The 27,565-nt window shown below is 58.0% G+C and overlaps 1 protein-coding gene across 1 annotated transcript; it reads right to left on the reverse strand.

Annotated features, from left to right (window-relative positions):
• Positions 1-1,439: 1,439 nt before the first annotated feature.
• Positions 1,440-27,565, reverse strand: FAH (fumarylacetoacetate hydrolase). Its single transcript, XM_072801940.1, has 14 exons — positions 27,375-27,565; positions 24,339-24,449; positions 23,188-23,309; positions 22,676-22,725; positions 21,288-21,378; positions 18,497-18,594; positions 18,338-18,390; positions 15,708-15,807; positions 14,898-15,028; positions 14,011-14,086; positions 12,229-12,275; positions 10,114-10,215; positions 9,269-9,386; positions 1,440-1,680 (listed from the first exon to the last, which is right to left on the reverse strand). Exons 1-14 carry the CDS (start codon positions 27,453-27,455, stop codon positions 1,601-1,603), a joined length of 1,260 nt encoding a protein of 419 aa, XP_072658041.1. The 5' UTR covers positions 27,456-27,565; the 3' UTR covers positions 1,440-1,600.

The following is a 27,565-nucleotide window of genomic DNA, read 5'->3' on the forward strand; positions in this document are numbered from 1 at the left end:
TATCGTCTGTCTCCTTCCTCCTGCGATATAAACACCACAGGGCAGAGGTGGGGCTGTTCTGTGCTCCGCTGCATCTCCTGTGCCCAGAACGGTGCTTGGCACAGAGGGGGCGCTCGATAAAGCTTTAGGGATTCAGTGAATGGCATCATCATCATCCTCCCGGGCTCTGGTGTGAGGTCCATCAGGCTCAGGAAAAGCCACCGTGGGAACCAGGGACTAGGCTGGGACTGGGGCTGCCTGTCTGCCATGGATAGGGTGGAGGAGAGGGCGTGGAGTGCACCCTCTGGATTCTCGTGGGCTTACAGGGGAAGCAATGCTAGCCCCTAGCCCCCTTTCTGCCCTCTCACAGTTCTGGTGTGTGTGTCCACATCCTGGCGGCTCCACCCGAGGTTCACAATGTGCTGAGATGGCCACAGAGCCTGTGGACCAAGTCTGCACCTCGTGTACCCCCATGAGGCAGCCACAAGGAATACTGGATGTGTGGGATGCTGGGATGATTTTATGTATCCGCTTGGCTGGGCTATGATACCCATATGTTTGGTCCAACATTAGTCTAGAGGTTTCTGTGGAGGCATTTTTCAGATGAGATTAATATTTGGGCAGCCCAGGTGGCTCAGCAGTTTAGCACCACCCTCAGCCCAGGGCCTGATCCTGGAGATCCGGGATTGAGTCCCATGTCAGACTCCCTGCACGGAGCCTGCTTCTCCCGCTGCCTGTGTCTCTGCTTCTCTCTCTCTGTCTCTCACGAATAAATAAAATCTTTTTTAAAAAAAGAGATTAGGGGCAGCCCCAGTGGCGCAGCGGTTTAGCGCCACCTGCAGCCCCAGGCGTGATTCTGGAGACCCTGGATCGAGTCCCACATCAGGCTCTCTGCATGGTGCCTGCTTCTCCCTCTGCCTGTGTCTCTGCCTCTCTTTCTCTCTGTCTCTCTATGAATAAATAAATAATCTTAAAAAAAATGAAAAATAAAAATAAAAAAATAAAAAAGAGATTAATATTTAAGTAAGTGAACTTTGACTAAAGTAGATTATCTTCCATAATGGGGGTGGGCCTCATCTAATCATCTGAAGGCCTTAAGAGAACTAGGCCTGATCTTGCCTGAGGAGGAGGGAATTCCGCAGCAGAGTACCTTCAAACTCAACCTGTAACTCTTCCCTGCATCTCCAGCCCACTGGCCCATCCTGCAAATTTGGACCCGGCAGCCCCACAGCCACATGAACCAACTCCTTAAAATAAGGAATATCTGTCTCTCTGAGGACCCTGGCCAATGTAGGTCCACTCTCTTTCCACCCCCCAGCGAACACTGAGAGGTCCGGGATGTCTGATGGGAAGGATGCCTGATGAGCATCACTAATAACAATGAGGAAACACAAGAATGTCTCTCAAGGAAGTGGGATGCGCCTTGACCCTCTGGGTCAAACCAAGAACACAAGTGGACATCACACACGACAGCACAGGGCTCAGCACGTGGACGCCGAGCACCGTGGATTTATTTACCACTAACGAAGAGCCAGGCCCACAGCCACAGAGAGGCCGCTGAGGCTGCTGATGCCGCAGGCGGGGGGCGCGGAGCTCCTGATGTCCGGGACCGCCGACGACCTCACGCTGGCGGGAGGGCAGGCAGCACTTTCCCAGCACACTGGCCGAAGCCGACACGGTACCCGTCCCCCTGGCAGTGTCCTGGGGCAGAGAAGGACAGGGTGAGCCACGAGGCTGCCGGGCACACTGGACACCACCCAGGCGGCCTGTGGCTGGGCCCTAGGCGGAAACGATGGCACATATTTCAAACAGAAGAATCACTCTCCCCAGAGGCCAAGCGGAGGCCGAGCGGAGGCCAAGCAGAGCCACGGAGGACCACGAGGAGCTCCAGGCACGCTCTGCCGCCCAGGCCCCTCCGAAGCACTGGCTCCGTGGCTTTCCAGACGGGGGTCACCCTCCCCGAGTGGGCTTGGGTTCAAAGGCCAGGCCTACTAATTGGCCGAGGCCACATGGCTGGACTCCCAAACCTGGCCGCTCCACCTGCTGGCCGTGGGTCTCCGCAGAACCCTGTCTCCTCCTCTGTGAAGTGGCTCTGGGGACAGTACCCACGGCGTGGGGCTGAGCTCACGTGCAGGAAACAGGACAGGAGCCCGTCATTGCCTGGATAGAGCTGGCGCCTGTGGCAGTGGCCACGGGAAGTGGTGACCTAAGCCTAGCCCCACGTCTGCAAACGGCAACAGCAAGCCTTCCGTTGGGGCCGCCAGCATGATGCACATCACAGAGTAGATGTTCAACACACGTGAACCTCAGCACCCCGATGCCACCTCCACAGAAGTGGGGGAAGGACCAGGGGAGGGTCTGGCGGGGCCTGTCCAGACCCGGCTAGAGGGGCCGCGCGCGCTCCGGAGAGGCCAGCGTGGAGGAGCTCAGAGGGGGAAGGGAGGAGCCCTGAGCTGGGATTTGAAGGGTGGGTAGGAGTTCACCAGAAGGGCACCAGGTGACCGGCACCGCACAGGAATGGAGGCCCAGGCCAGAGGCAGGTGCTGCCTGAAGCTGCCGTGGGGCCGAGAGCCTGGTTACAGGAGCTCTGATGAGCCGTGGTGTGGAGCTTGAATCTCATCCTGGAGCCCCCCAGGGTCCACTGGGGACTTTCAGGCCAGACGGTGACACATTCCAGCTACAGTTCAGAGAGAGCCTGGGCGGATGGAAACGCCCAGAGTTGTGAGTGTCAGACTCCCCAGACCCCCCAGGTCCCGGGCCGCGGAAGCCAGAGCTGGGGATGGGAGGGGGCAGCGCTGGCTCTGGTGACTGAGGGCTCCTGCAGGGCTGCTCGTGACCCTGAGGTACAGAAAAACACCACCAGACTCCCCCGTCCCCCACCTGCTACAGAATCCGGGGCTGGGCCCTCTGCTGCCCCATGTGGACACCAGGACACAAAAGTCCACCAGGAAATGTGTCGAAGCGACTAAGTCAGAACAGGAGCATCTTTAAAGGGCCTTCCTCTCCGCAAACACTGACCCGCCAGCCTCCTCCCCTGGCCCCGGCCCCAACCCCAACGCTCAGTCCATCACGGGCCCCCGGCCCTGGAGCAGGACAGCTACCAGTCCCACTAACGCACAGCCTGCTTCCTGGACACAGATCCACGATCCCATCATTTCATTTCCCGACCGGCCACCCCATAGGTGAGGCTGGCCACATCCTCCCCATGTCATGGCTGGTACAGCAGGTGGCCTAGATGGCACTTCTCATCCCCAACGCTAGTGACATCTTGGGCCGGGTGTCACCCACTAGTGAGGGCTCACCGTGCATGGCCACCAACCAAGATTCTCTGCGGACGTTGCCAAATGTCCCCTGAGGGGCAGAGCTGTCCAGGGGATGAAAGCAGCTGCAACCCATGGGGAGCGACCCCAGAGCCTTCCCAAGACCCCATGATGCTGGTTCCAGGTCTAGAGAGAAGCAGCTGGGGGCAGGTGTATCCCCGCAGGGACAGAGGGACCCAAGAGGGCAGGGTCAGCCCCCCACCTCCCACCAATTATAGAAGTGGACGGTGAAACATACCCCCCTTCTTTGGAGTATGAGCCCTGCATCCTGACCTCACTGGCCCTTCCTGACCCTCTGCCCACCCCCCAACTCCATCCCACCCACGCAAATGCGAATCCACAGCTGCAGCCCAGCTGCCCAGCTTCCTGGAATGCCACTCCTGTCAGCGCCTCCCTTTTCAGAGGAACCCCAGGGACCCGGGACCAGCCCCAAGTGGCAGAGCCAGGCTGGAAACCAGAGGTCTCTCTGCCACCAGAGCTTCGGGGAGTCCCAAGCATGTTACACCACTAAACCAAACTAAGGAATTGATTGGGGAAAGCAGATGGGGGAGGCTTGCATTCGTGGGGAGGTGAAGGTGTTGGGCTTTGCATCCCAAGCAGTCAGGGGCATTCCACCTGCTAACCATGGTTCTGGTCCAAGTACTTAACCCCGCGGGGCCGCCAAGGGCTTTTCTGTAAATCAGAACAGCATTGGGGGAATTCAATGTGGTGATGTGTGTAAAATGATGCGCACGGTTCCTGGCACATGGTAAGTGCACAGTAAACCATCAAACCATCGTGCTGCTGTTGTGCTCATCACGGACCTTTGCATCTTATGTAAAGATTACTGCTAAATAGCTTCTGGCTCGGGATGGAGCTCTGATTCCACATTAACTTTCTCCTTCTCTTATTCCTGTGGAAATGGCCCAAGAAATATAAATACCAGGGAAGAGTCTACATCAACAACAGAAGGAAACAAAACTCCTAAAGAAGATGGGGCTGGAGGGGGTGGGGGGGGGCGGTGGCAAGAGACACAGAGGGTGAGGAGCCTTGGGATACGGCCAGAGGGCAGGCCGCGCAGAGGACCCACGTGCACCAGCACCTGCACTTGGCACTGAGCATAGGAGGCCTCTCTGCCCAAAATGTTGGCCAAGGTGAGAGCACAAGAATAGACGCCACTGGCAGGGCTCACAAGTGTCAGGGAGCCAGCGAGCAAGAGCGGAGAAAAAAGAGACCCATCCTGACTCTCAGGGCTCCACAGGAGTCATGTGGCTCCCCTGACGGGGTTGAGACCCCTCGCACAGCCACCCGGGCCACCGTCTAGGATCCCGGACAAGAGGGCTGCTGCGTCCATGCCCTGTCGCTCCCATCAGCCTTACACAGGGACCCCAGAGCGGGCCAACAAAGCAGCCACGTTGGGATGGAAAGCAGGTGGATAGACCTGCCCGAAGGCGCCTGCGTGGTGGTTGGGGGTGGGGGCAGCCTCGGGGAACACACGGAGAGATGTTTGAGTACCATTGCCAAATAACTATGGATCCCGGGCCAGCCCAGGTGGCTCAGCGGTTTAGCGCCGCCTTCAGCCCAGGGTGGGATCCTGGAGACCCGGGATCGAGTCCCATGTCGGGCTCCCTGCATGGAGCCTGCTTCTCCCTCTGCCTGTCTCTGCCTCTCTCTCTCTCTCTCATGAATAAATAAAATCTTAAAACAAAACAAAACAAAAAAACCACACAAATAACTGTGGATGCCAAGGAAAAAGCCACCCCTGAGCACAACTACCAACCCGTCAACCACCAGACAGAGGGTGAGAAACGTCCACGCGGGGAGCTGCGCGAATGTCTGCAGAGCAGACACCTCCTCCAGGTCCCGGGCTGAACGCCAGATGGGCAGAGACGGCAGGCCTGGGGATGGATGGGCGGCATCCAAGTGCTCAGAGTCTTGGTGGAGCTGAGGGTTTACCTGCCTCCTCTCCTGCTGAGCACTGCGTGGTTGGGGGACTTGGAAATGAGGGTCACGCTGTGTCACAGAAGGACAAGGTGACATGATGGTTAAGAGCATGGACCCCCGCAGCACAGTCACCTGGGGTCAAATCCTGCTCCACCTTTTACTGTCTATGTGACTGTGGGGAGACATGAATCTTCCTGGGCCATGGTTGCTGCATCTGAAATGTGGGTATGAGCAGGGCCCCTGCCCCGTGGGGAAGTGTGTGACAGGTAAAGCACCTAGAAATGTCTGGCCGACAGGATGTGCTGCCGTGTCGGCGCCATCAGGACCTCTGAGCGCCCCGTCACGTTCCTGAGGGTAAGAGACGGATGTGGGGGCAGTCCCCGTGAGGGCAGAGCTGGGAGATGACAAGGTGGCATCTGAGCGGCATCAGCTTGAGCGGGGACCAGGCCACAGGGATGCAGAGTGGCTCCCAGCCGGAGTCAGCGCAGCAGGGCCAGGTGCCCTGCAGGTGGTGGCAGGTGAACCCAGGTCCTACTGCCCACACCACATGCATGCACTCCCTCCTGCCAGAGCCTACAGTGGGGTCTCCCCTGCACCCACTCCCTGCAGTTCCATGAAAGTCTCTTTTCTTTATCTCTCTATTAACATGCAACCCACACCTCTCCCATGGCCTAACTCCCCGTCCTGGTTCCAGAGATTCCATGAACCTGTTCCCAAGTCCCTCCTCTCTTGCCAACATTCGCTGCTGCAGACCAAGGAACTGCCTTTCCCGAGTGTCTCTGCCTCCATAACTCCGTCATGAGCAAGGCACGCATGACCACCAGTAAGCGGCCCTCATGGCCTCTCGCATCCTTCTCCCACCGTGGGTGGCTCAGATGCCATGGTCACAGGAGCGGCCTGAGCACCAGGCTCCTCTGCCCCAGCCTGGACCACTGCTCGCCTGAAACAGCTTGGAGGGATAGGGGGCCCAGGACAGGGACAGAGAGCTAAAGCCAGAATTCTCTCCTCTCCCTTCCCATCTCCCTCCCCAGACAGAACTTCAGAATATGCTTCGGGGCTCAATGCTCCAGCACTGAAGGCAGGCTGAGGGTCTGCAGCAGGGTCGGCGAGCATCACAGGAACCCTGGAAATAAGACTGGCTCCAGAGAGGACCAGGGCTTCAGAGAGGACCACGGCCAGAGAGGAACATGGCCATGGAGAGAACTGCAGCCACGAAGAAGACCAGGGCCATTGAGAGGACAACGGCCATAGAGAGGATCATGGCCACGGAGAGGACTGTGACCACAAAGAAGACCAAGGCCACAGAGAGGACCATGGCCAAGGAGAGGATCATGGCCACTGAGAGGACCATGGCAATGGAGAGGACTGTGGCTACAAAGAAGACCAGGGCCACAGAGAGGACCATGGCCACTGAGGACCATAGCCAGAGGGAGAACCATGGCCACAGACAGGACCAGGGTCATTGAGAGGACCACAGCCACAGAGAGGATCATGGCCATGGAGAGAACTGCAGCCACGAAGAAGACCAGGGCCACTGAGAGGACCATGGCCACAAAGAGGATCATGGCCATAGAGAGGACTGTGACCACAAAGATGACTAAGCCACAGAGAGGACCATGGCCACTGAGGACCATAGCCACAGAGAGAACCATGGCCATGGACAGAACCAGGGCCACTGAAAAGACCACGGCCATGGAGAGGATCATGGCCACTGAGAGGACCATGGCCACTGAAAAGATCATGGCCATGGAGAGGACTGCAGACACAAAGAAGACCAAGGCCACTGAGAGGACCATGCCCATAGAGAGAATCATGACCATGGAAAGGACAACGACCACGGAGAGGACCATGGCCACGAAGAAGACCTGAGCTGTACCCCAGCTCTCCCCGAGTGTGATCCCAGCAGGTAACCCAAGCTCTTTGCTCTGTAAATCAGGGTAACAATTCCTTGCCCAAGGGTTCCTGTGAATGTAGGACAGAGTCAGGGAGGCATATGTGCTACAACATGGTTGGTCCCTGACAGGTTCTCAATAAACTCAGGGAAACTGGAATTAGGCTGTGACAGGGCTGTGGGACCAGCAAGGGCAGTGGGTACTTCCCGACCATTTGGGGTACCCTGTGCTGCAGCCTGAGCTCCGCCTGCCTCTTCTCTACCAGCTCCACTTCACCTCATCAACCAACCACCGCACAAGTCCTACTGTGTGGCTGGCACACAGTCAGCCTGCAGAGACGTGCAGGGCCTGGAGCCTGCCCTGTAAGCACCGTGCAATCGGCTGCACAATGACCCCAAAGACCTCAGGCCCTTGGCCCTGGGATCGTGACGGTTTTCCAACAGAGCAGTTTTTGCAGGTGTGAGTTAAATTAGGGATCTTAGATGTGGAGATGACCCGGGCGGGCCCTAAATGCCACCGTGAGTGCACGACAGAGACAGACAGCTGGGACAAATCTGCATGAGGACGGCCGAGCAGGCTGGGTGATGGCTGCCAGGCGACTGACTAGCCAGTGGCAGAGGCCAGAACGGGTCCTCCCCTAGAGCCAACCCTTGCGGTTCAGACTTCTGCCCCTCAGAACTGGGAGAGAATAAGTTTCTGTTGTTTTAAGCCAGCAAGTTTGTGGCCATTTGCTACGGCAGCCCGAGGAAGCTGAGCTAGGGAACAGACGTGCGTACGATGAACCCGAATTCGGTGTTTTAGATAGGCTGCTGCTGTCACCGACTGAGTCTACCTGAGTGACCAAAGGGGACCTCGTGTGGGCTGAGCAAGATGTAAGTCAAAGGCATGCAGGTGTTAGATGGGGCTCAGCGGGCGGAGCAGAATCAGAGGAGCAGCAGGTGCGCATTAGACGCAAGAGGCCATAGGGAGCCAGGAGGCAACCTGGAGCAGCAGAGGGATGGGAACACAGCCCTGAAGGGCATCCTCCAGGTGCCCTGCGCAGGATGGACCACAGGGGCCTGGCACAAGCTGGCAGTCCAGGCACGGAGGGGTGGTGTCATGGGGCAGGCAGCTGCAGAGGTGGCGTGACGCTTTAGAAGGATGTCAGCAGGCTGTGAGAGTGGAATGGGGCCGAGGTGCCAGCCCACAGAGTAAACTGTCAGCAGCACCAAGACGGGGCCAGGAAAACAGGGTGGCAATATGACACTCAGGAGTGGCGTGTGGGTCAGCAGGCCGAGAGCAGACGTAGAGTATGGGCATGGAGGGCTGGGGCAGGTGTGCATTGCATTCTAAAATGTGTGTCTGGAAAAATCCACAGTGACGACAGGGAAAACAGTCTGTCACCCCATCAGAGGGGTTAGGAGTCAGGGTCCCAGCATAAGCCACGTGGGCGGGGACCTCGGTTTCAGCACCTGCGGGCGGCAAGACCCCAGGCAAGCAGTTGAACCCTGCCAGGCACTCCCGAAGACCAGACAGTGCATTTGTCCCGTTCACGACTGGGACCCCACAGTGGGACTCCCAGCAGGTGTGCTGGCATGGAGGGGTAAGCCGGCTCCCCTCATCCTCACAGCCACATGAGGGTCAGTTCTGTATCACTGACTCCATTTTAAAAATGAGGAACTGGAGTCTCAGAGAGCTCGACAGCTTGGTGAAGGTCACACAGCCAGGGGGCTCTGGGGCCGACTTGGGTCTGACTGTGAAGAGGGCGCTGCTGGCCATCACGGGGCCTTCCCCCCGAGTCACACCATACAGGAGCCAGAATGGCCCCCGGAGAGGAGGGGTGCCCTCACCCCCTGAGAACAAGCTGCTGGGACACCTGTCACTGGCTCGGCCGGGTCAGAGGACTCGGGCCTCCACACCGCAAAGCCCAGAACTTCTGCGGTCACTTTACAGTTTCGCTCAGAAGGGAGACACAGCGGGACTCCCGTGGGCTCTCTGGTCCGGTTCAGAGTCCCTGGTGGCCAAGGCCGGGGGGAAGGTCACGAGGCGCAGACACGGGCCTGGGAATGCCAGCGCGGGGACGAGCTGGACAGATGGCTTCTCGGCCAGCCCGGAGCACCACGCGGTCATAACAGAAGGAGCGGGACGGAGCCCGCGAGGCCTGGCTGCCCTCACCTGTTATGACGACTTCATCTCCATCCAGCAGAAACCTCCTGGTCTGTCCGTTCCCCAGCTCGATGGCCTTCGTTCCCCTCCACGACAGCTCTAGCATGGAGCCGAAGCTCTCTGGCTCCTTCAGCACAGGAAAGGGAAGAAAGCCTCGCGTGTATTCACATGTTGGTGAGTGTGGCAGCCGCAGACTGGATGCTTAGCAAAGCCTAGGAGCCCTGGGCAGGGACAGGGTGCCGTGCCCCTCAAAGACCCTGCCTCGGTGGGACCTCGGCATGGTGCCCTGCTTGCTTTATTCGGGACTCGGGGAGTGTGGAACCATGTGCCCGGGCCCCCGCCAGCCCTGGGGGCTGCAGTGTACCCAGATGGTGCCATGCCAGACACCCTTCCACTGGGAAGAGATTTCCCATCCACCAAGAGGCTGGGGTCAGGACCTTGCAGGAGGTGCTGGTACACACACCACCCCAAAGCCACCAGCCCCTAAGGTTCTGTGACCCTACCATGGGCTTATGGTGGCATGGGGGGGCACAGCAGTGGCGCCACCTCATTCTGGGGGCTGCCCAACAAGAGCCAGTGACAGCCAGGCTCCGTGGCCACTCCCTGATTCCCCCCCACACACGTCACTCTGTCCTCTATACAGACAAATGTGGCCTCCCATTCTGACAGTGTCTTTAGGTCTGGACCTGGAAGGGAAGCCCCGCATGCATCCTTGTGGGTCAGAGTCCTAGGATACATCCACCCTGGGTGGGAGGTCCCTTGTGGACGACCAGCTGAGGGCCTTTAGGTCTGTGTGTGTTGGGGGTGGGGGTGGCTGGCTACATGGGCAGTGCCCAAGGCAACCAGACACTCACCGGCCCGCTGATGGTTCCAGAAGCCAACAGGTCCCCTGGCCGAAGGTTGCAGCCATTGACGGTGTGATGGGTCAGCTGCTGGAGCATCGTCCAGTACATGTACTGAGGGCAGAGACATAGAGGGGGACAGGCAAGGTGACTGACCCCAGCCCCCAGGCTAGCAGCTCCCACAGCCACTCGGGACAGACAGCGTCCCCAGGTGCTCTCCCCACCAGCTTGCCCCCATCGCCCATGGCAACCACAAGCTGTCCTCCTGGGGTCACCCAGGGTCCTCCCCTCCCTCCCGGCTGTGCACTGGCTACGGCCTCAGCTCCTCTGCTCCTTCAGGCATCCCTAACCCGCCTTCTCCAGGAAGGCAGACCTTCTCCCTGCCCAGATGCTCAGCCTACAACCTGCTCAGGTGTCCACACTCACATGCTGCCCTGGGACTACCCTTGGGTGCTGAGTTGGCATGCTTTAGGACCTCATCACAGCAGAGGCTCCTCGTGGGCCAAGAGCACACTTGCATCCTCCCCCCCGCCCAGTCCCCACCCATTCCAGCTCCCAGGCCTTCAAGCAGATAGGGCCACCCACTGAACGATGCAAACAGGATGTCCAGGCAGGCCCAGGAGTGAAGGAGCAGAAGGTGAGCTCCACCAGGGGAAGAGGAACAAGGACCGTGGCCCCCCAGACGCTCAGATGCAGTGCAAACCCACGTCTTAGACCTGCTGCTCCTGCAGCTGCATGTCCAGGTGCAGGAAAACTCAGAAACAGGCCCCTTTGAGGAGGCCCCTGATTTCTTAGCTTAAGGAGCCCAGACAGTGTCCAGCTTGAAGGGAGACAGGAAACAGAGCTACACTGATCGAGGGTATGCTCGTGTACCCAGTAAACACGTGGGAAGGTGCCCAGCAGCATTGCCGTCAGGGAGGCGCACGTGGAAACCACCACCCTCCGAGCAGCAGGGGAAGGCACACAGCAGCCGCGCCGGCCAGGACATGGAGCAGCCAGGCAGCAGGGACGCTGACGTGCTGCTGGGGTGCCCCCCAGGCCGGCAGGGCCCCTCAGGAAGCTACCTGGAAGTCCTTGTGGGCGGAGTACGCAGATAGATGTGCTCTGTGACTGGCGACTGTACGGATACACACCCAGTGAAAAGTGCCCGTGTGTCCCAAAGGACGTGTTCTGGGTTGTTTCTAGGGAGTCTATCCTCGCCCCCCATGGAAACAACCCATGTGTCCATCAAGAATGGACTAGGGGGCACCTGGGGGCTCAGTGGGTGAAGTGTCTGCCCTTGGCTCAGGTCATGATCTCAGGGTCCTGGGATCGAGTCCCATGTTGGCAGGGGGTTGGCAGGGGCGCGGGGGCAGGTCCTTGCTCAGCAGGGAGCCTGCTTCTCCCTCCTCCTCTGACCTTCCTCCCTGCTTGTGTGCTCTCTCTCTCTGTCTCAGATACATAAATAAAATCTTTAAAAAAGAGTGGACTGGGAGAACCAGTGGTGGGACATCTAGAGGCAATAAAGAAATGCCACTACAAACGGCAACATAGCTACGATGTGAGAGCCAAAGCCGCGGGGAACAGCACACACGCTGTATGATTCTGTTTCCATAAAACAGAAGAACAGACCAATTTAATGCATGGCATCTCAGGTTGGGAGGAGGGGTGGTGACACTGTCCCTGGACAGGGACAGAGATGGACAGCTGATGCCCTGCAAATCTCCCATTCCCCGACCCAGGTATTGGCCACACAAGAACGTGGATTGGGGAAAAGCAATTGAGCTGGACACTTATAATTTATGCATTTTCCTCCGTGTGTGGGATGCTTCAATTACAAGCTCAGTTCAAACACAGATAAATCACTGGGACCAATCCAGCCCCTGCCAGGACAGAAGCAGCAGGAGACTGGAGCCTTATAGGAACATCTATCGTTTCCCCAAGGAAACCACTGGTCACGTCTCTGCATCTGGAGGAGTCCCTGTGGCCTCATCACCTCTTTAGAAAGGAACAGGGCCACAGAAACTCCAGGCCCAGGCACGGGCCCATCCCCATGTCCCCACATCAGTGCAAACCTCCCGTTCCTTCCCAGACGGCCCTCCGTCTCCCAAGCTTCCAAGAAGCAGCCTGCCCAACTTCCACGCTTACCTTAAAATTGGACTTGCATATGGTCGCTGCCTGGCTCATTCCTTCTCCTGTCGGAAACACAAGCAGCATTGACAAAGGGACTTCGCTCCATTCATCAAGGACGGGGGGGTGGGGAGGGCGGGGGGCACTTAGGTAATGGGTTTGGTGGCTGAGGCTTGCACTCGTCCAAAAGCACTTCACGTACGGAACCCACAGAACGGTGAGCTCACAGCTCCTCCTGCCCAGAAGTGATGACCGGGAGACGTGCACATGTTGACACCTATAAGCCACCCCCCAGATGTGCAGCGTCCTGCTTTGTGATTCACTGCAGCAGCATTAACTGAACAGCTACTACAGGTAGGGCATAGGCCACTGCTGTTCGCTTCTCAACAGTGCTCACACCGCGACAGCCCTTTACTCCCCCAGGGCACGGGGCCCTGGCGTCCCTCCAACAGCTGCACAGAGCAGGTGTGCTCCTCAGCCCCACACAAGGTCGGCCCTCTAGCCTCCTCCTGCCCACACCCATCACCCGGATCCCAAAAAGGGCTGTCAGAACTGCATATTCAGGACTGCGGTGCAGAGGGGGTCTTGGAAGCCCTCCCTGCACTCCATGCTCCCCTTCTAGGTCTTTCTACAACTCTGGACACCGCATCTTCTTGATACTCTCTCCCCTTCCCTGACAGGACATACCTCTGTATGTCTCCAGGCAGGCAGAGGAACCTGAGACACAAATGGGCCCCAAAGAGGGTCTGTGCACAGGAGGAGACTAGCCCAGATCCAACGACACTGGGTGCTCCTCTCAGCCTGGCCAGGAGCCCCCTAAAAGACTCGAGGTGAACCTGTTTTCCTCTCTGAGCCTCATTTTGCCACAGTGTAACATGGAAGGACTGGGCCACCACAGATGTCCAGGGGGCACCATGACAGCTCTGAAGCCCCGTCCCCTGGTAGCGTCCCGCCCCCAAGGTGACAGCTCTGAACCCTTCTGCAGGAGGACCACCTCTGTGAAGGGTGGGGACGCTGGAACAGGCAGCAAGAGCCAGGGCCCCAGGAATGGGAACACCACCATGCTCTTCCTAGGTACTGGTCTGCTCTAGACCTTCATGTGAATCCATCTCGTTAACCCTCACCACCACGGAGTCAAGTCAGGGCCATTACTGTCCCATTGTACAGATGACAACCTGGTGCACAGACGGGCCAGCCGCTTGCCCAGAGCCCAGAGCCGAGCAGCTGTGAGCCAGGCCCCAGCCACCGCCTGCAGGGCCGGGCTCTTTACACTAATGCTCTAGCAGACCATCAATGGAGCCGAGCTGAAGAGCCTCCAGGGGACGGGGCCTCGTCTGCCAGGCTCTCAGGGCTGACCCTGCGTGGGGCGTGGGGGCCCAGGTGTGCGGCCCCGGAGCAGAGCCAGGCTTTCCAACAGGCCCCAGACAGAACATGGGGCGCAGGAGCAAGGGGTCAGTGCGTGTGAGTGCAGGCTGGGCAGACTGTGTCCGGGGAGCTGGCACGGGAGTTCAGGCAGACGGGGGAGGCCCCACCCAGACTCCACACATTCTGGCCCTGAGAGTGGAAAGTGCAGTGACAGGCCACAATGTCTTGCGAGCTCCGCCTGGCGTCCTCAGGAGCAAAGGGCATCCCGTCCCCTCTCTTCCCTGTGCAAGATCTCCCCGTGGCTCCAGGCAACGGTGAGTGACACCCTCTCACTGCCCCCCATCCCCAGGAACTCAGGAGCAATTGGGGCAACGGTGTTGGGCCACATGTGCCCCTCCCCCAGGCCTGGGCATGCCCTCCACTCCACGACAGTACCTTTCAGGGTGACAGAGAGGTTGATGTCGAACGTGTAGGGCTGGCTGTGGCGGAGATACGGCAGGGGCTTGGGGTCCTGTGAGGGCAGAGCACAGCAGTGGGGCCACTGGCAGAGGGCTCTGGCCTGGAACCTGCTCCCCAGGCACAGGGAGAGACGTGGGGCCAGAGCACCCACAGCTCAAGGGTGCAGAGGTCAGATCAGAGACACCCCGGAGAGCCAGCGAGCAGAGCGTGGGGGAAGCAGCAGCCAACGGGGACCGGGTGGAGGCAGCCCCACGGCCCGGCCACAGGTCCCCACGGCAGCCCCTGGCAGGGCTACCTGAAGCCAAGACTTGAGTAATCTGGGGTGATTTTAACAGGTATGTTTTTCTTTTTATGATTAACTTGGAGGCTAGTGACACCGGTAGGAATATGAAGTAAAAGAAACAAAGCTTCCTTTTCTAAATATATTGAGTTTAAAAACAGAAACTGCTTTTATGGAAAACAACAAATAAGTAACAGGCGGTGAGGACCTCGGTAAAGGATGAGAGCACTGCAGGCCTGGGGAGACACGGGAGGCAGGGGGAGGACAGGGGAAGAGCAGGGGCTGCCACGGGACCAGGTGGGAAAGGTCACGCTCTGGCTGCTGGCCCATCCACCGGGTAGGGGCCAGGACCTCCGTGGCCTGGCTCCAGACTGCATTCCGCCAATCGGGGCCCAGGGGGTGCCACCACACAGGACACAACTCAGGACGGGGAGGTTGTGCAAGGTGGAGGTACTGGCCAGGACCCCTTCTTTTCCTGCCAGCCAGCTCCCCGGTACAGGGGCATGTGGGGGGCACAGAGCCCTCCCCCAGGTCAGACAGCACGGATGCCTGGTGGGCCAGCAGGCGCCGAGAGTATGCTTACCTGCTCCGGGTTGGGCACCACAAAGGGCATGAGGGCATCCATGGGCACCACCCACGGGGAGATGGTGGTGCCAAAACTCTTCCCGAGGAACGGCCCCAGGGGGACATACTCCCACTTCTGAATGTCCCGAGCTGCAAGAGACGGCCGGGCAGGGCTTACAGAGGACGCCCGGCCTTTCCCCAGGGCTCCATCCCCCACCCCACCCCCACCTCCACCGTCCTGTCCTGCAAGGAGCTCTGGCCTGGCCACCCCGCCCGGGGCCGCGTGCAACAGCATTCAGTGCCAAGGACAGAGTTCCTTTGAGGTCACTGTGCCAGGTCACAGCAAAAAGGATGACCAAAGGGCAGGCAGGCATTCCCCCCAGGAGGGGCTAGAGGCTCATCCTCCCCCAGTTGGGGGGCACAGATGTCCCAGGACTCAGCCACTTGGACATGGGACTGCTTCAGTTTGTAATCTAAGCTCAGCAACGGAGTGCAATTTCCCTGTGCCTCAGTTCCTCGCCCGGGAAGGTGACGTCGCCACCCCATGGAGGGGTTCGGCACGGGGCCCCGCACACAAGGGCTCACAAATGTTAGCTGTGATGTCTGCTTTGCCCCTGCTGACCTTATGAGAAACCCAGAGATCAGAGAGGGGAGGTAACTGGCCCAGGGGCTCCGAGCTGACAAGTCTGCGTGAAACCCCAGCCTCTGACCAGCACCGGACGCGGAGACCACCCGTGGCTTCTGTGACTGTGTCCCCAGCACCCGGGTTCCACCCACGGCAGTGTGCACAGTGAGCCCGACCTCAGCACGCCCACACCCCAATAATTACCGCTCCAGTCGTTCATGAGGACCATTCCAAAAATGTGCTCATGGGCCCTGGAAATGGGGATCGGCTCTCCAAACTTGTTCCCAGGGCCTACAAAGAAAGCCTGGTGTGGGGTAAAGTTGATTAGAATTCGGTGGCTTCCGGGGGGGCAAAGGTCAGGCATTTGTTGACCCAGGACAGGGACCAGGACTGCCACCTGGGTCCCAGGGTCCCAACCAGGCTACGAACCCACTCGAAGTTCTAAATCATGAACTGCACTCAAGCAGACAGATGGTCACCTCCGGAGAGTGGTGAGCAGCACAGGGCCAGCACACCTGGCCTCCTGACAGCCCTGGACTGCGTGCTGGCTCCACTCCCTCCCTCAGCGAGCCCCAGTCCACCCTGCCTTTCCCCTGTACCCCTGCACCCATGCACACACACCCCTGCACACACACATGCTGCATTTCAAGATCTCACAGCTACACGAGGCTTATAGAAGACAGAACTATCTGGCTGTGTACTCGTGTCGTGAAAAATCTAAAGTCTGCCTCTGTGGGGGCACCTGGGCACCTCCACACCTCCACACCCCCTTCCCTCTGCCCCCTCTGCAGAGAAACATCAGCAACACAGCGCTCAGGCACCAGCAGAATTCCGAGTCATCGTTGGAGGAAGAAGTTGGCAAAACAGTCATCAGACATACACAATCAGTTGTGACATTCGCAAAACCTGTCTCACAGTTTGATTTGTTCTCTGACAGTGTTTAAACACTGCAAATAGGGCAGCCCGGGGGGCTCAGCAGTTTGGCACCGCCTTCAGCCCAGGGCCTGATCCTGGAGACCCTGGATCAAGTCCTACGTCTGGCTCCCTGCATGGAGCCTGCTTCTCCCTCTGCCTGTGTCTCTGCCTCTCTCTTTCTCTGTGTCTCTCATGAATGAGTAAATAAAATCTTTAAAAAAAAATAAACACTGCAAATATTTTTTAATCAAGATATTAAAAAAAAAAAAAAACCCAAGGGCACCAATTTATCTGGAATCTTATCACCATCCAGGACGGGTCATCTGCTCCCCACCCCACATCTCTCCACACACGGATTTTCTGGCTTTTCCCAGCTTGCTGCCCACCCCAAGGGGAGGGTGGGCACCTGCCCGGCTGCAGGGCCTCTGGACTGGATGACCTCCCCAGGTCTGCGTGGCACCCTCACTGTGGGGAGGCAGAGGGCTGGCTGTTTGGAAGTGTGCACACATTCCTGCCTCAGGACGGAAGCCCAGGAAACCACGTGGCAGGAGCGGAGCTCAGATGGCCCCACAACCCTTTCTCCTCCACCTGCCACCAAGAGACATCACCTAAAACCACAGGTGCTGATCGTGGGAAGCCACCCACCACCTGTCTGCCTACGCTTCCCCCCCCAACCCCCAGGGCCCGGCTCCACTGCGAACCCTCTGGCCACCCAGCAGAGCTTAATGTCACTGCCCCAGGAATCAGAGTCCTCCATCCACTCAGCTCCTCCCTCCCATCACTGTCCTCTTGCCTTGGGGGCTGCCCTAAGTTCAGCATCCCCCATACAATGCCCAGCCCTGCAGCATGAGGGGGTCCTCGGGGTGACGGAACTGATGACGAGTGCCAGCGTCCCAGGGCTGAGGCTATGGCAGGTACCGCCACGGGGGATGCTACCCTGGAGGGAGACTGTGTGGAGGGCATTCGGGATCTCTCCATGTTATTCCTCACAACTGCACATCACTCTACAGTTATCTCAAAATAAAAAGCTTAATTTAAAATACTCTGCAGCCGTGGAACAGCCACGGTTCTGAGGTTGCATGGGCCATGGTGGCAGCAGGGCTACAGCGTCGATTCCTGCTACTTACAGTCTATCGATAAAGAACATCCAGCTGCACACCATCAGTGCTATGGAAGATACCAGGCCTGCGTCACCAACCAATACGTGACCTGGTTCTGGATGTGCTGGGTTAAAGGCACCCTGTCCAACATCTACTGTTGACGTGCGGACACAAAGGCACAAGCACCAGCTCTGTCCTGTCCAATGCAGGCCATCCACCACCTGCATCTTCTCTGAGGGGCGCATCACCACCGCCTCGTGCCCACGAACACCAGATGATGACAGTACAGCACTCAAGGGGTAACTGAAACTGAAAACATCCCCCCATGGAGGCAGCCCGGGTGGCTCAGCGGTTTAGTGCCACCTTCAGCCCAGGGCCTGATCCTGGAGACCCAGGATAGAGTCCCACGTTGGGCTCCCTGCATGGAGCCTGCTTCTCCCTCTGCCTGTGTCTCTGCCTCTCTCCTCTCTGTGTCTCTCATGAATAAATAAAATATTTTTTAAAAATCCCCCCAAAAAAGCACAAAGGTGCAAAATAATGTGGCTTTAAATAATGCAAATAATACTTGTTCACAGTGTGAGCTGGAACAAGAAGGTGGAGCAGGGCCTTGTACAGTCCGGCAGGGAGCACACGTGCTGGGGACTTGGTGCAAGTCCACACATGACCCCTGCGAGCTCTATCCGCAAGGCCCCTGGTGAACGTTCAGCAAGTTCCCAAACAGGGAGCCCGTGTAAGGATGGACCGTCTCCCCCACCATGGCCACCCTCTCGGGGGTGCTGCTGCTCCAGACACCCGCACAGGGACCAAGACCCAGCTTACCATTTCTAGCTCCATGTCCAAGAGCTTGCAGGCGCCATAGACAGGAGGCTTAGCTGGAAGAGACCAGGAGAGAGGCTGTGGTGGGCGCCAGGCCACAGAACTGGCCGCATGGGTGCACAGAGCAGGGACCAGGGAGGCCTGGGCGCCGGGGTCACTTACAGTCATCGGGGCTCATCTGTCCCATGGGCCTGCGAATCGGAGTGCCGGACACCACGACAGAGGAGGCACGGCCATGGTAGCCCACTGGCAAGTGCAGCCTGAGACAGAAGGCGGAGGGACGTCCAACAGTTACACGATGCAAAATAAATCTCCATTTAAAAAATTAAAAACAAAAAAGGGAGCCCACATGTATACGCATGGTTCAAAACCAAAAGGTATTCCGAAGTGTGTATCCCACAGACACATGGATAAGCAAAGTGAGGCTGGCACATGCCGTGGACAGTGACCACCCAGCAAGCATGAACCCGGGGGGAAAATGCCAGCCCACGCCACACGGCGGGTGAGCCTTAATGACACCACGCTGGCCTGTCTCAGAGACCCAGACAGTTCCACAATCAAAGAGAGGGGTGGTTCCTAGAGCCAGAGCAGGGGGCCTGGGGACCTTCAGCTGTGCGACATGAGCAAGTTCTGGAGGTGGATGGTAGTGAGTGTCCTCAGGGCCACAGAAGCCAACACTCACCGATGGTTCTTCCATCCTGGTCTCCAGCGCCACCACCACCGGACATGGACACGTTAACAGCTGCCGTGCACACACGGCGCTCAGAGCCAGCTGGCAGCACCCACACCCTGAGCTGCAGGTGCCAGTGGCCAGCACCCTGCAAACTCAGCCTGGCTCACGGAGAGCAGCATCCAGGGCTCGGCCTGGATCACCCAGGCCTGTCGGATGGCAAAGCCCTGCTGCTTGCTCCGAGGTCTCCCTCCCCGCCATCCTGGGACCCTGGCCTGGCCCATGAGGTTCAGAACACAGGAGCTGCAGGTCTGCAGGAACAATGCCAAGAGCTCTGTCTCCAGGACAGAAGAGCGGCAGAGGAAGTCAAATAGGAAAGTGCACCCCAATATCAAAATGCATGATAATGTGATTTAAAATAGCACAGTGCTGGGGCGCCGGGGTGGCTCAGCAGTTGAGCGTCTGCTTTCAGCCCAGGGCGTGATCCTGGAGGCCCGGGATCGAGTCCCACATTGGGCTCCCTGCATGGAGCCTGCTTCTCCCTCTGCCTGTGTCTCTTTCTGCCCCTCTCTCTTTCTGTGTCTCATGAATAAATAAATAAAATCTTTAAAAAATAAAAATAAAATAGCACAGCGCGGTGGGAATGGATGACCCAACAATCTGGGCCCCAAGCATAGGTGACAGCATCATAAGGTGACAAACAGACAATAAATGTCTGCACAAGTCAGACCTGATGGTAGGTCCCCCAGAAAAGACCTTATGGAAAAAGGTCTTGAGATGAGGTCATCCTGGATCACCCAGGGGGGCCCTAAATCCAGTGACAGGTCAGGCCCGGGGTCACCTGCAGCCTCCATAAATTTCTGCCACTGGATTAGAGCAGCCTTATGGCAGTCCAGGAGCAAACACGAACCTGTACGTCCCACCCTACATAGTGGGGAGTCCCAAGGTGGGGCACATATCTAAAGCTGCACAGAGTCACGTGACAGTAAGCGCTAGGAGCAAAGCACAGAGACTATCCCCAAACTCTCGGGCAGGAAAAAGCCTCAGGATGACATGAAAGCAAATGTCATTAAAAAAAAAAAAATGACGTGTTTGACTTTATAAAAGTGTTGAGTTTCTGTATTAAGAAAGTGAGACACTGCACTGGGAGAAAATATTTACCGTGCGTGACAGCAAAGGGTTCATTTCTACCACACATAAAACATTCTTTCAGATTAATAAGAGGGCAGGGATTGCATAGAAAAGCTGGCAGAGAGAAGACCTGGATGCGGGTGAAAGAATATCGGAAGCAGACAAGCGCTCCGCCCTGGGAGAAGGGACTCAGAGGTGGGCGCAGGGAGGGAGAGCGTGGCTTCATCACCAGACGCACACACCCCTTATACTAAAGGATATCTGCAGGGTGAAAAAGGCACCTCCGTTGGCCCCCTCACAGCAAACGTCCCGAGAGGAGCCCCTTTGTTCGCACCTGCAGACAGCAACGCCTGCCTCCCCTACTCGGCCCGGAGCCTGCACGGGACCAGGGTCCGCTCTCTCCAAGCACCTGCACTCCCAGGCCCACCCACCTTGCCCTGCCACCTTGGTCTGGTTGCTTCACTATCTCCTTCCCCATCTGGACTTTGACACACAGCTTCCTGCCTACGCGTGGTTGGTAGGACCGGCCTGGGGTGCACACCTGCCACCACGCTCTCAGTACACACCACATCCAGAGAGCAACATGGACCAAAGGGGCAAGGATCTGGGCCCTGTGCTCCCTGCGGGGCGTGGCCTTGATCTGGAGTTAGGAGACACCTCTGGGCCTGTCTGTCCTCTGGCAGGTCAACCCTTCTCAGCCTGTTTCCCCTCCCATGAAATGGGGCTAACAACCACAGCTCTGGAGACCCCACCAGCTAGTGTGTGGATCACACAAACAAACACGGCTCAGGCTGTGGGCTGGCTACACTTTGAGGGGTGGGCTGGCTACACTTTGAGGGATAAAGAATGTGGGCATGCTTGATGATTTTCGGGCATCGCAAAGTTCCAGGTATGAAGAAGGCATGTCAGTAGAGTAATAACACAGGGCTCCCGAATGAAGGAGCCTAGGAGGACCTACGCCCCCGGAGATGGATCTCCAGCTGGCGCTCTCTAGACAAAGGGGCTGAGGGGCTGAGGAGCCAAGGGGCTGAGGGGTGGACCCTCTGTGTCCAGAAGTAGTGGCATCACAGGCATGGGGTCCCCTCTCCAATCTCTTTACCATGAGCAGGACTATATAGCTCCTGGGAAATGCGCTGCTGGAAATAGACATACCAATTTGGCATCAGTGCATTCTCCTTGCCCCGGAACATGATCCCGACGTTGGTGGCATGCTGCCGGGAGGAGTAGAAGTCCGTGTAGTCACCTGCAGAGGAGACACAGAGATCCCGGCGGTGGCCAGTAGCCCAGGACACGGACAGACCGTCTCAGAGCCCGGGACCAGCCAGGTCAGGAGGAGGAGGCAGGAGTGCAGGCTTCCCTTCAGCCCCACCCCGTGAGCGCACCCCAACAGCGCCGTCCAAGGTTCTGCTAGAAATGCAGCACGAGGGAACCTCATTCACAATCTGTTCTTAGAGCTCTCCTCCGAGAAACAAGGAACAAGGAGCCAAGACAGCCTGAGATAGACAATGGCCACTCCACCCCTTCCTGGGCTTCTCACGTCACCACCCACAACCCAGGGCTCTGCTCCCCACGCCTTTGCTTGAGCACCGTCTGCCACCTGCACGGTTCTCGCCTCCACTGTCTGAGTCCAAATCCTGGAAATATTTGGAAGCCTCTTCCCCTCCAATCTCTCTGGCAGGACTGGTCCAGGAGGAAGAGGAGGGTAAGAGGAAGAGGGAGAAGAGGACAACAGAGAAGAGGGGGAGGAGGAGGAGAGGGAAGGGGAGCAGGGGGAGAGGGAGGAGGGGAGCAGGGGGAGAGGGAGGAGGAGCAGTAGCTACCAAGGGGTGTCAGGCTCTGACCACATGCAGCGTGACCTAGCTCTGTGCTCTGTGCGCTTCAGCTGCTCTAACCCTCCGACCTGAGGATGGGGTAAGTTGTGATTCATGTACCTGTCCTCTGGAAGGGCATCCTCCACCAGGAAGGCCTCCTGGGACAGTGCTAGGATTCAGGGCAGACCCAACACAAGGTCTGCCAGGGCCCTGCAGCCCAGGGTTCTGGAAGCTTCCAGAACACAGATGCCCAGACAAACCCAGTGGGTGGGCCCGGGGGCTGGGAGACCAAGGTGGAGGGCCTCCTCTGTTTCAGCTAAGGGACTTGGCACATTTGCAACTTGCTGGTTGAAACTTCCATCAGACTCCCTGCGGAGGGCTCACGCTGTGGCTCTCAGACTCTTGTCTGTGGGACTCAGACTCTTGGATGAGCTGGGAGCACTACCTGTGGCCTCTGGGACAGAGTGAGTTGCTGCCAAGGGAGCCAGTGGCCATCTGCAAATCTTGGCAGGTAGCAGCCACCCGGCAAGGGCTCTGGCTTTCAGATAGGCCTGGGTCATTGAAGGGGACGGGGTAAAGCCCAGAAGTCTTCCCCGTGCCGTCGTCCACCCACCCCCCCACCTCCCCCACCTCCCGCCAACAGGCAGCAAGGCCTGCAGCATCCGGCCAGCCGTCTGGGCCCACTGAACTGCTCCATTGAGCTGCTCTGGGGACAGGGACCACACTCACCTATGATAGCCGGCAGGTGCATCACAGCAGAAGCCTGATCGGTGAACGCACTGCAACACAGAGCCGGGGGCTTCAAGGTCAAGCACGAAGTGGAGTCCCTGCTCTGGACACTCACTGCACGCTCAGCCCAAACCAGCCCTGGAATCCTGCTCAGAGCCTGTGGCCAGCACCCCCAGACTGGCCTAGGACCAGGGCTCGGCTGCAACAGCCCACCCTAGGGAGGGCATCCGCCCACAAGAGCCATGACGCCTCCTATTTTCCCCTCTAGAAAATGAGCCACATTATTTCTTCTCCAGAAACCAGATGCAGATGTGGAACATACTGATGAAGAAGGGAATGGGCAGGGGGCTGGACCCGGCTAGGACCCTCCAGTCCAGGCACACGGGTTGTCCCAGTCGGCCCAGAGCCCTGCCACCAACACCTGCCCGCAGGGGCTGGACAAGGCAGAGGCTGTCAACCTGACCACCCCACCGTTCCCTCCCCCCGCCCACCGACATCCGCAGGCCCCTCACCGTCTCCGAAGCTCCGTGTCGTCTCGGAGCCTGGCATGGCTAGCGGACAGCAAGTTCTGCAAGAATGCTCTTGCTTCCTTCCAGGCGGCCTGGCCCAGGCCCATGAAGCTGTTGAGAGCTGGCTACCCCGGAACAGAGAGAGCAGATCACACACAGAAAAGCCCAGGAAGAGAGGCCGGTCACCTTCAGGGTCCCCCACTCTCAGGACTCTTGTACTTAGCTTCCCCAGCTGCCCCTGGAACTGGGGAAAGGGATCATCCCCTGCCCCCCCCCCAACCTTGTGGGTTTGCACACGAACAGCAAAGCCCGGGAGCCACTATCTGGGGCAAAGCCCGGTGACCACCTGGCCTGGGGTGCAGCTGAGGGGGGCTGCATTCCTGCCACGGAAGCACACACTCCATCTGCAGGGAACTAGTCCACATGGACCCCTCCACTGGCCTCATGAGGTTTCTCAGCCATGGAGGTGTGACAAAAGGAGCAGTGTGCATTCTGAGGGCTCTAATACTTGTAGCCGTGTGACATGGAGAATCGCAGCTTATTTCAGAGGAGATCCCAACCAAGTAACGAGGATCCGATTCCTGTGCCAGAGGGTCGTTGTGAGGATGGGATGAGAGACGTGCTTGAAACTTGGCACACAGGAGGTGCGGAACAAACACCATCCTCCCTCCTGAGCCATGGAGCGGGAGGCGTGCATCAAAGCCCCTGACCATTGATGGGGCCATAGAGTCTCGTCCACCCCACAGGGACGTGGACCTCAGGCTGACTCCTCCCACCTGCTGGGAACACGGAAGGCTTCTGTGCATGCGAGCCGTCCGCTCCTCCCTGGCTGTGTCTACAGACCCCGAGGGCCAGCACCCACTCAGCTCGGTGGGGGAATGTATAGCAATTATTGGAAAGCCTCATCCAGAGACCCCTGGGAAGGGCCCGGCACTGTAGAAACAGACATCCTTCCCACCTAGGAACCCATGGGAGCTGTCCCCAGGCTGTGGGCTGCCAGCCTGTCCCAAAACAACCCAGCCTGACCCAGGTAATATTTCTGAGACCTCCAGAGGCACTATCTCTTATCTGGAACAGAAGGGAAAGAGCTTCATCCTGGTGGCATGTGCAACAAATGCCCCTGAGATCCAGGACCTGCCATCCCAGTGTCCTACCTGATTGAACACATCCTGGTGTTTGGAGAGGATGGGCCCAGTGAAGAGGTGCTTAATGACACTGAGGTCCAGGATCTGGTCCCCAATGGCTACGCCAATCCTCTGTCTTGGCTGGGAGGGAGATAGAACAGTCAACAGGGAGGAGAGCCTTGGCCAGGCTTGGTTCTTCACCCAAAAGATCTGTCTAGTTAAGAGCCCATGGTCTCCCTTTGATGGTCCTCTAAGGAGAGGGATTAAGGAACTGCATCCTGAGCCCCGGACCCCAGCTCCCTCTGTCTCCCAGTGAACCAAGATCACCCCAGTGATCTCTGCCCCGGCAGAATCTGGAACCCTCTTTTTTTTTTTTTAAAGATTTTATTTATTTACTTGTGACAGACTGACAGAGACATAGGCAGAAGGAGAGGGAGAAGCAGGCTCCCTCTGGGGAGCACGATGCAGGACTTGATCCCAGGATCCCGGGATCACGACCTGAGCCAAAGGCAGATGCTCAACCACTGAGCTACCCAGGTGTCCCTGGAACCCTATCTATTTCTCGGACAAGAAAAAACCCATGTTCACTGAATGGGAGATAAATCCCCTGGAGAGGGGAAGATGCAAGTGGCCTAGTCCAAGCCCCGTATCGAGGCAACATCCCCAGAGAAGCTCCTCAGCTACTGCTTACATGCTTCTGCTGGTGAGGAGCTCCCTACCTCACCAAGCAGCTGGATTATTTCCCAGGACTACTGTAGGCCTTCCTGGGGGAATTTCTGTGCACAGCAGAACAGAGAGCGCCCCAGGCCCAGTGTGAAGACCAGGGGCTGTGGCTCAAACAGCGGAGGGCTCAGGTCACCAGGGAGCATGCAGCCAAGCTGCTTGGAACATGCAGGGAAGTGCCTTCCCACAACATAAAATCCCAGCTTCAGCCCAGACTATGAAGGTGTCTCAAGTATTTGGCAAGGTCTGGCCTTTGTTCCATGACACTGAGCTTTTCTGGTCAACAAGGAACCAGAGAGCATGTCTGTAGACCTGACCTCCGGGAGCCCCGTCCTGAGCCGAGATGCCACCTCTCCCGAGGGACCAGCATAGAGCCTAGATGTGGGTAACAGGCTGGCCTTCTCCCCGTGGCTGCTCATTTCAGCAGGCTGATAGGAGGTGGATACCTCCCCATGTACATCAGGCCCCGGGACTCTAACAACTTGGCCATCAGCTGCAGATGACCACAGTGTCCTATCTCCGAAGCCACCGCTCCTGTCCTCACAGAGAAAGCCTCCTACATTCTACCACTCTATGAGTATTCCGAGATGGAGGGAGGGGGGTCTCGTGTGTCTTTGATCTCCAGCCCCCATCCCCCAGAGTCTGGCCCAAGTTGGGGTTCTTAACCATTCCCTGTGTAAGAGTATGAACGAGGTAATGACTACATTAATTCACTACTGTTCCACCCAAATTATGAAGAGCTGGCCACTGGGGCAGAGGAGGGGAGGCTGTGCCCTGGCAGCCAGACCAGCCCCGAGAGGCAGCCACAACCCTGGAACATCCACTGAGGGCAGGGACCGCTTCAGATGAGACCCCTACTCCCTGTGAACATGCTGAGCCTTCTGGAATGCCAGTGGGGCAGTGTGCTTTTCAGAGGGCCATGGGAAGGGGCCTGTCCCCCAGGCCTCCTTGGTGGCTGTCCTTGCACATTCTAACATGGCAACAGCAGGAGCCCGAGGTCCAAAGGCCACCAGCCCCCCTCCAAAGGGCATTCACTCCCGAGTCCTTGAGAAGGCAAGTCAGAGCAAGTCACCAGCTTTCTGTGCCCCCGGGTAAAGGTGAGGACATCCCGCTGAGGGCAAAGTGGGAGGGTGGTGGACAGAAAGTGTGGTTGACTAACACAGGTCAAGGGTTAACCTGCCTCATTGTATTCCCGTCCTACCAGGGAACAGTGTTAACTTTCCACACCCTTGCAATGTTTGCTCAGTCCTGGCCATTGTGAAAGCACACATTGGCTCTAGCAGACCAGGGCATTTGCTGCAGGCAGGCCCACAGAAGGCTGGCCACATGGTGTCAAAGGTCCACCAAGGGGAAAGGGGTTGACTGCCAGCAGCTTCATTTAGTAAATATTTCCTGAACACCGTAAGCAGATTCTGGGGATCTAGGGCTTACAGAGCTGAATCCAGAGGTTACCTTTAGGGTTGGAAGCAAAAAATACCATGAATAAATCCAAGGGAATCTGCTGTCCCCACCCAGGGATCTTCTTACATATTTGTCGATAAGCCTCCAGTTTTCAAAGATTTCTTTCTACCAATCAGGCCATACTTACTAAGGGAGGACTCCTTTCTGTCCAAAGGGCTTCTTCTGGTCAGCAAGGGAAGGCCAGGGGGCCCACCCTGTAAGCTGAAAGAATTCTAGCTGGAGGCAAATTCGCTTGATTTCTTCCAGCCAGGTGGCCAGCAAAGGTGCTCATCCCTTTACTAAGCTACTAAAAATGTTGAGGTCCCCCACATTTCCTGGGTCCTAGGGTTAGGGTATAATAACCTGCAGGAGGAACAAGCAGCCACCACATGGTGGTTTGGGGGTTGAAAACAAACCCCAGTAACTCGGAGTAAGCAGTGAGAACAGGTGCTTCAACTCCTCGGTAGCAATAATCGTTCTTGCTCTGCTTGCCTGGGAGGGACACTTGTGGATTCTAATTTCCCATCTAATCCCACACAAACACGCACATCATGTGCACATCTAGAAAGTTACCAGGCCAGATTCAGACCCACAGACACCCAGCACCAGAGGCTCCTCAAGAGATAGTGCCAAAGCCTCCCTCCACCCCCATCTCACCACCCCTGCCCCCCGCCCCAGTGACCACAGGGCGCATGGCAGAGGGCTGGGGGGGGCAGGTCCAGTAGGGAAACCGCAGCCCCCCAGTGACCCCGGGGGCCCGCGGGCCGCGTCCAGCAGGGGAACCACGGGCCGGCGTCCTGCGTGGTCAGGCCCCGGCCACAGGCTGCAGGGCTCGGGCGGGGGTCCCAGCGGAGGGGGCACCCCCCGCCCCGCCCCGCCCAGAGGCCAAGCGGAGCAGCTCACGTTGCCTGGGGTGGAGAAGACGCCGTAGGGCAGGTTGTGGATGGGGAAGTCCGAATCCTCGGCCACCGCGACGAAGGACATGCTGGCCAGCGAGGAGCAGGGCCCGGCTGCGCGCCACTGGGCCAGGCAGGACCGCGCCCCGCGTGCTGCCACCGCAGACCTCCGGGCCGCGTCCCCTGCGGCCCCGCCCC

The sequence above is a fragment of the Canis lupus genome, chromosome 2, assembly GCF_048164855.1.
Source record: "Canis lupus baileyi chromosome 2, mCanLup2.hap1, whole genome shotgun sequence".
Lineage (NCBI taxonomy): Eukaryota > Metazoa > Chordata > Mammalia > Carnivora > Canidae > Canis > Canis lupus.

Excerpts from the sequence above, each read along its gene's own strand:
- FAH (XM_072801940.1), bottom strand. The coding sequence starts at position 27,455 with ATGTCCTTCGTCGCGGTGGCCGAGGATTCGGACTTCCCCATCCACAAC. Across the intron at positions 22,726-23,187 it reads GACACGGAGCTTCGGAGACG|TGCGTTCACCGATCAGGCTT; the intron begins GTGAGGGGCCTG and ends TCTGTGTTGCAG. Across the intron at positions 10,216-12,228 it reads TATGCAAGTCCAATTTTAAG|TACATGTACTGGACGATGCT; the intron begins GTAAGCGTGGAA and ends CTCTGCCCTCAG.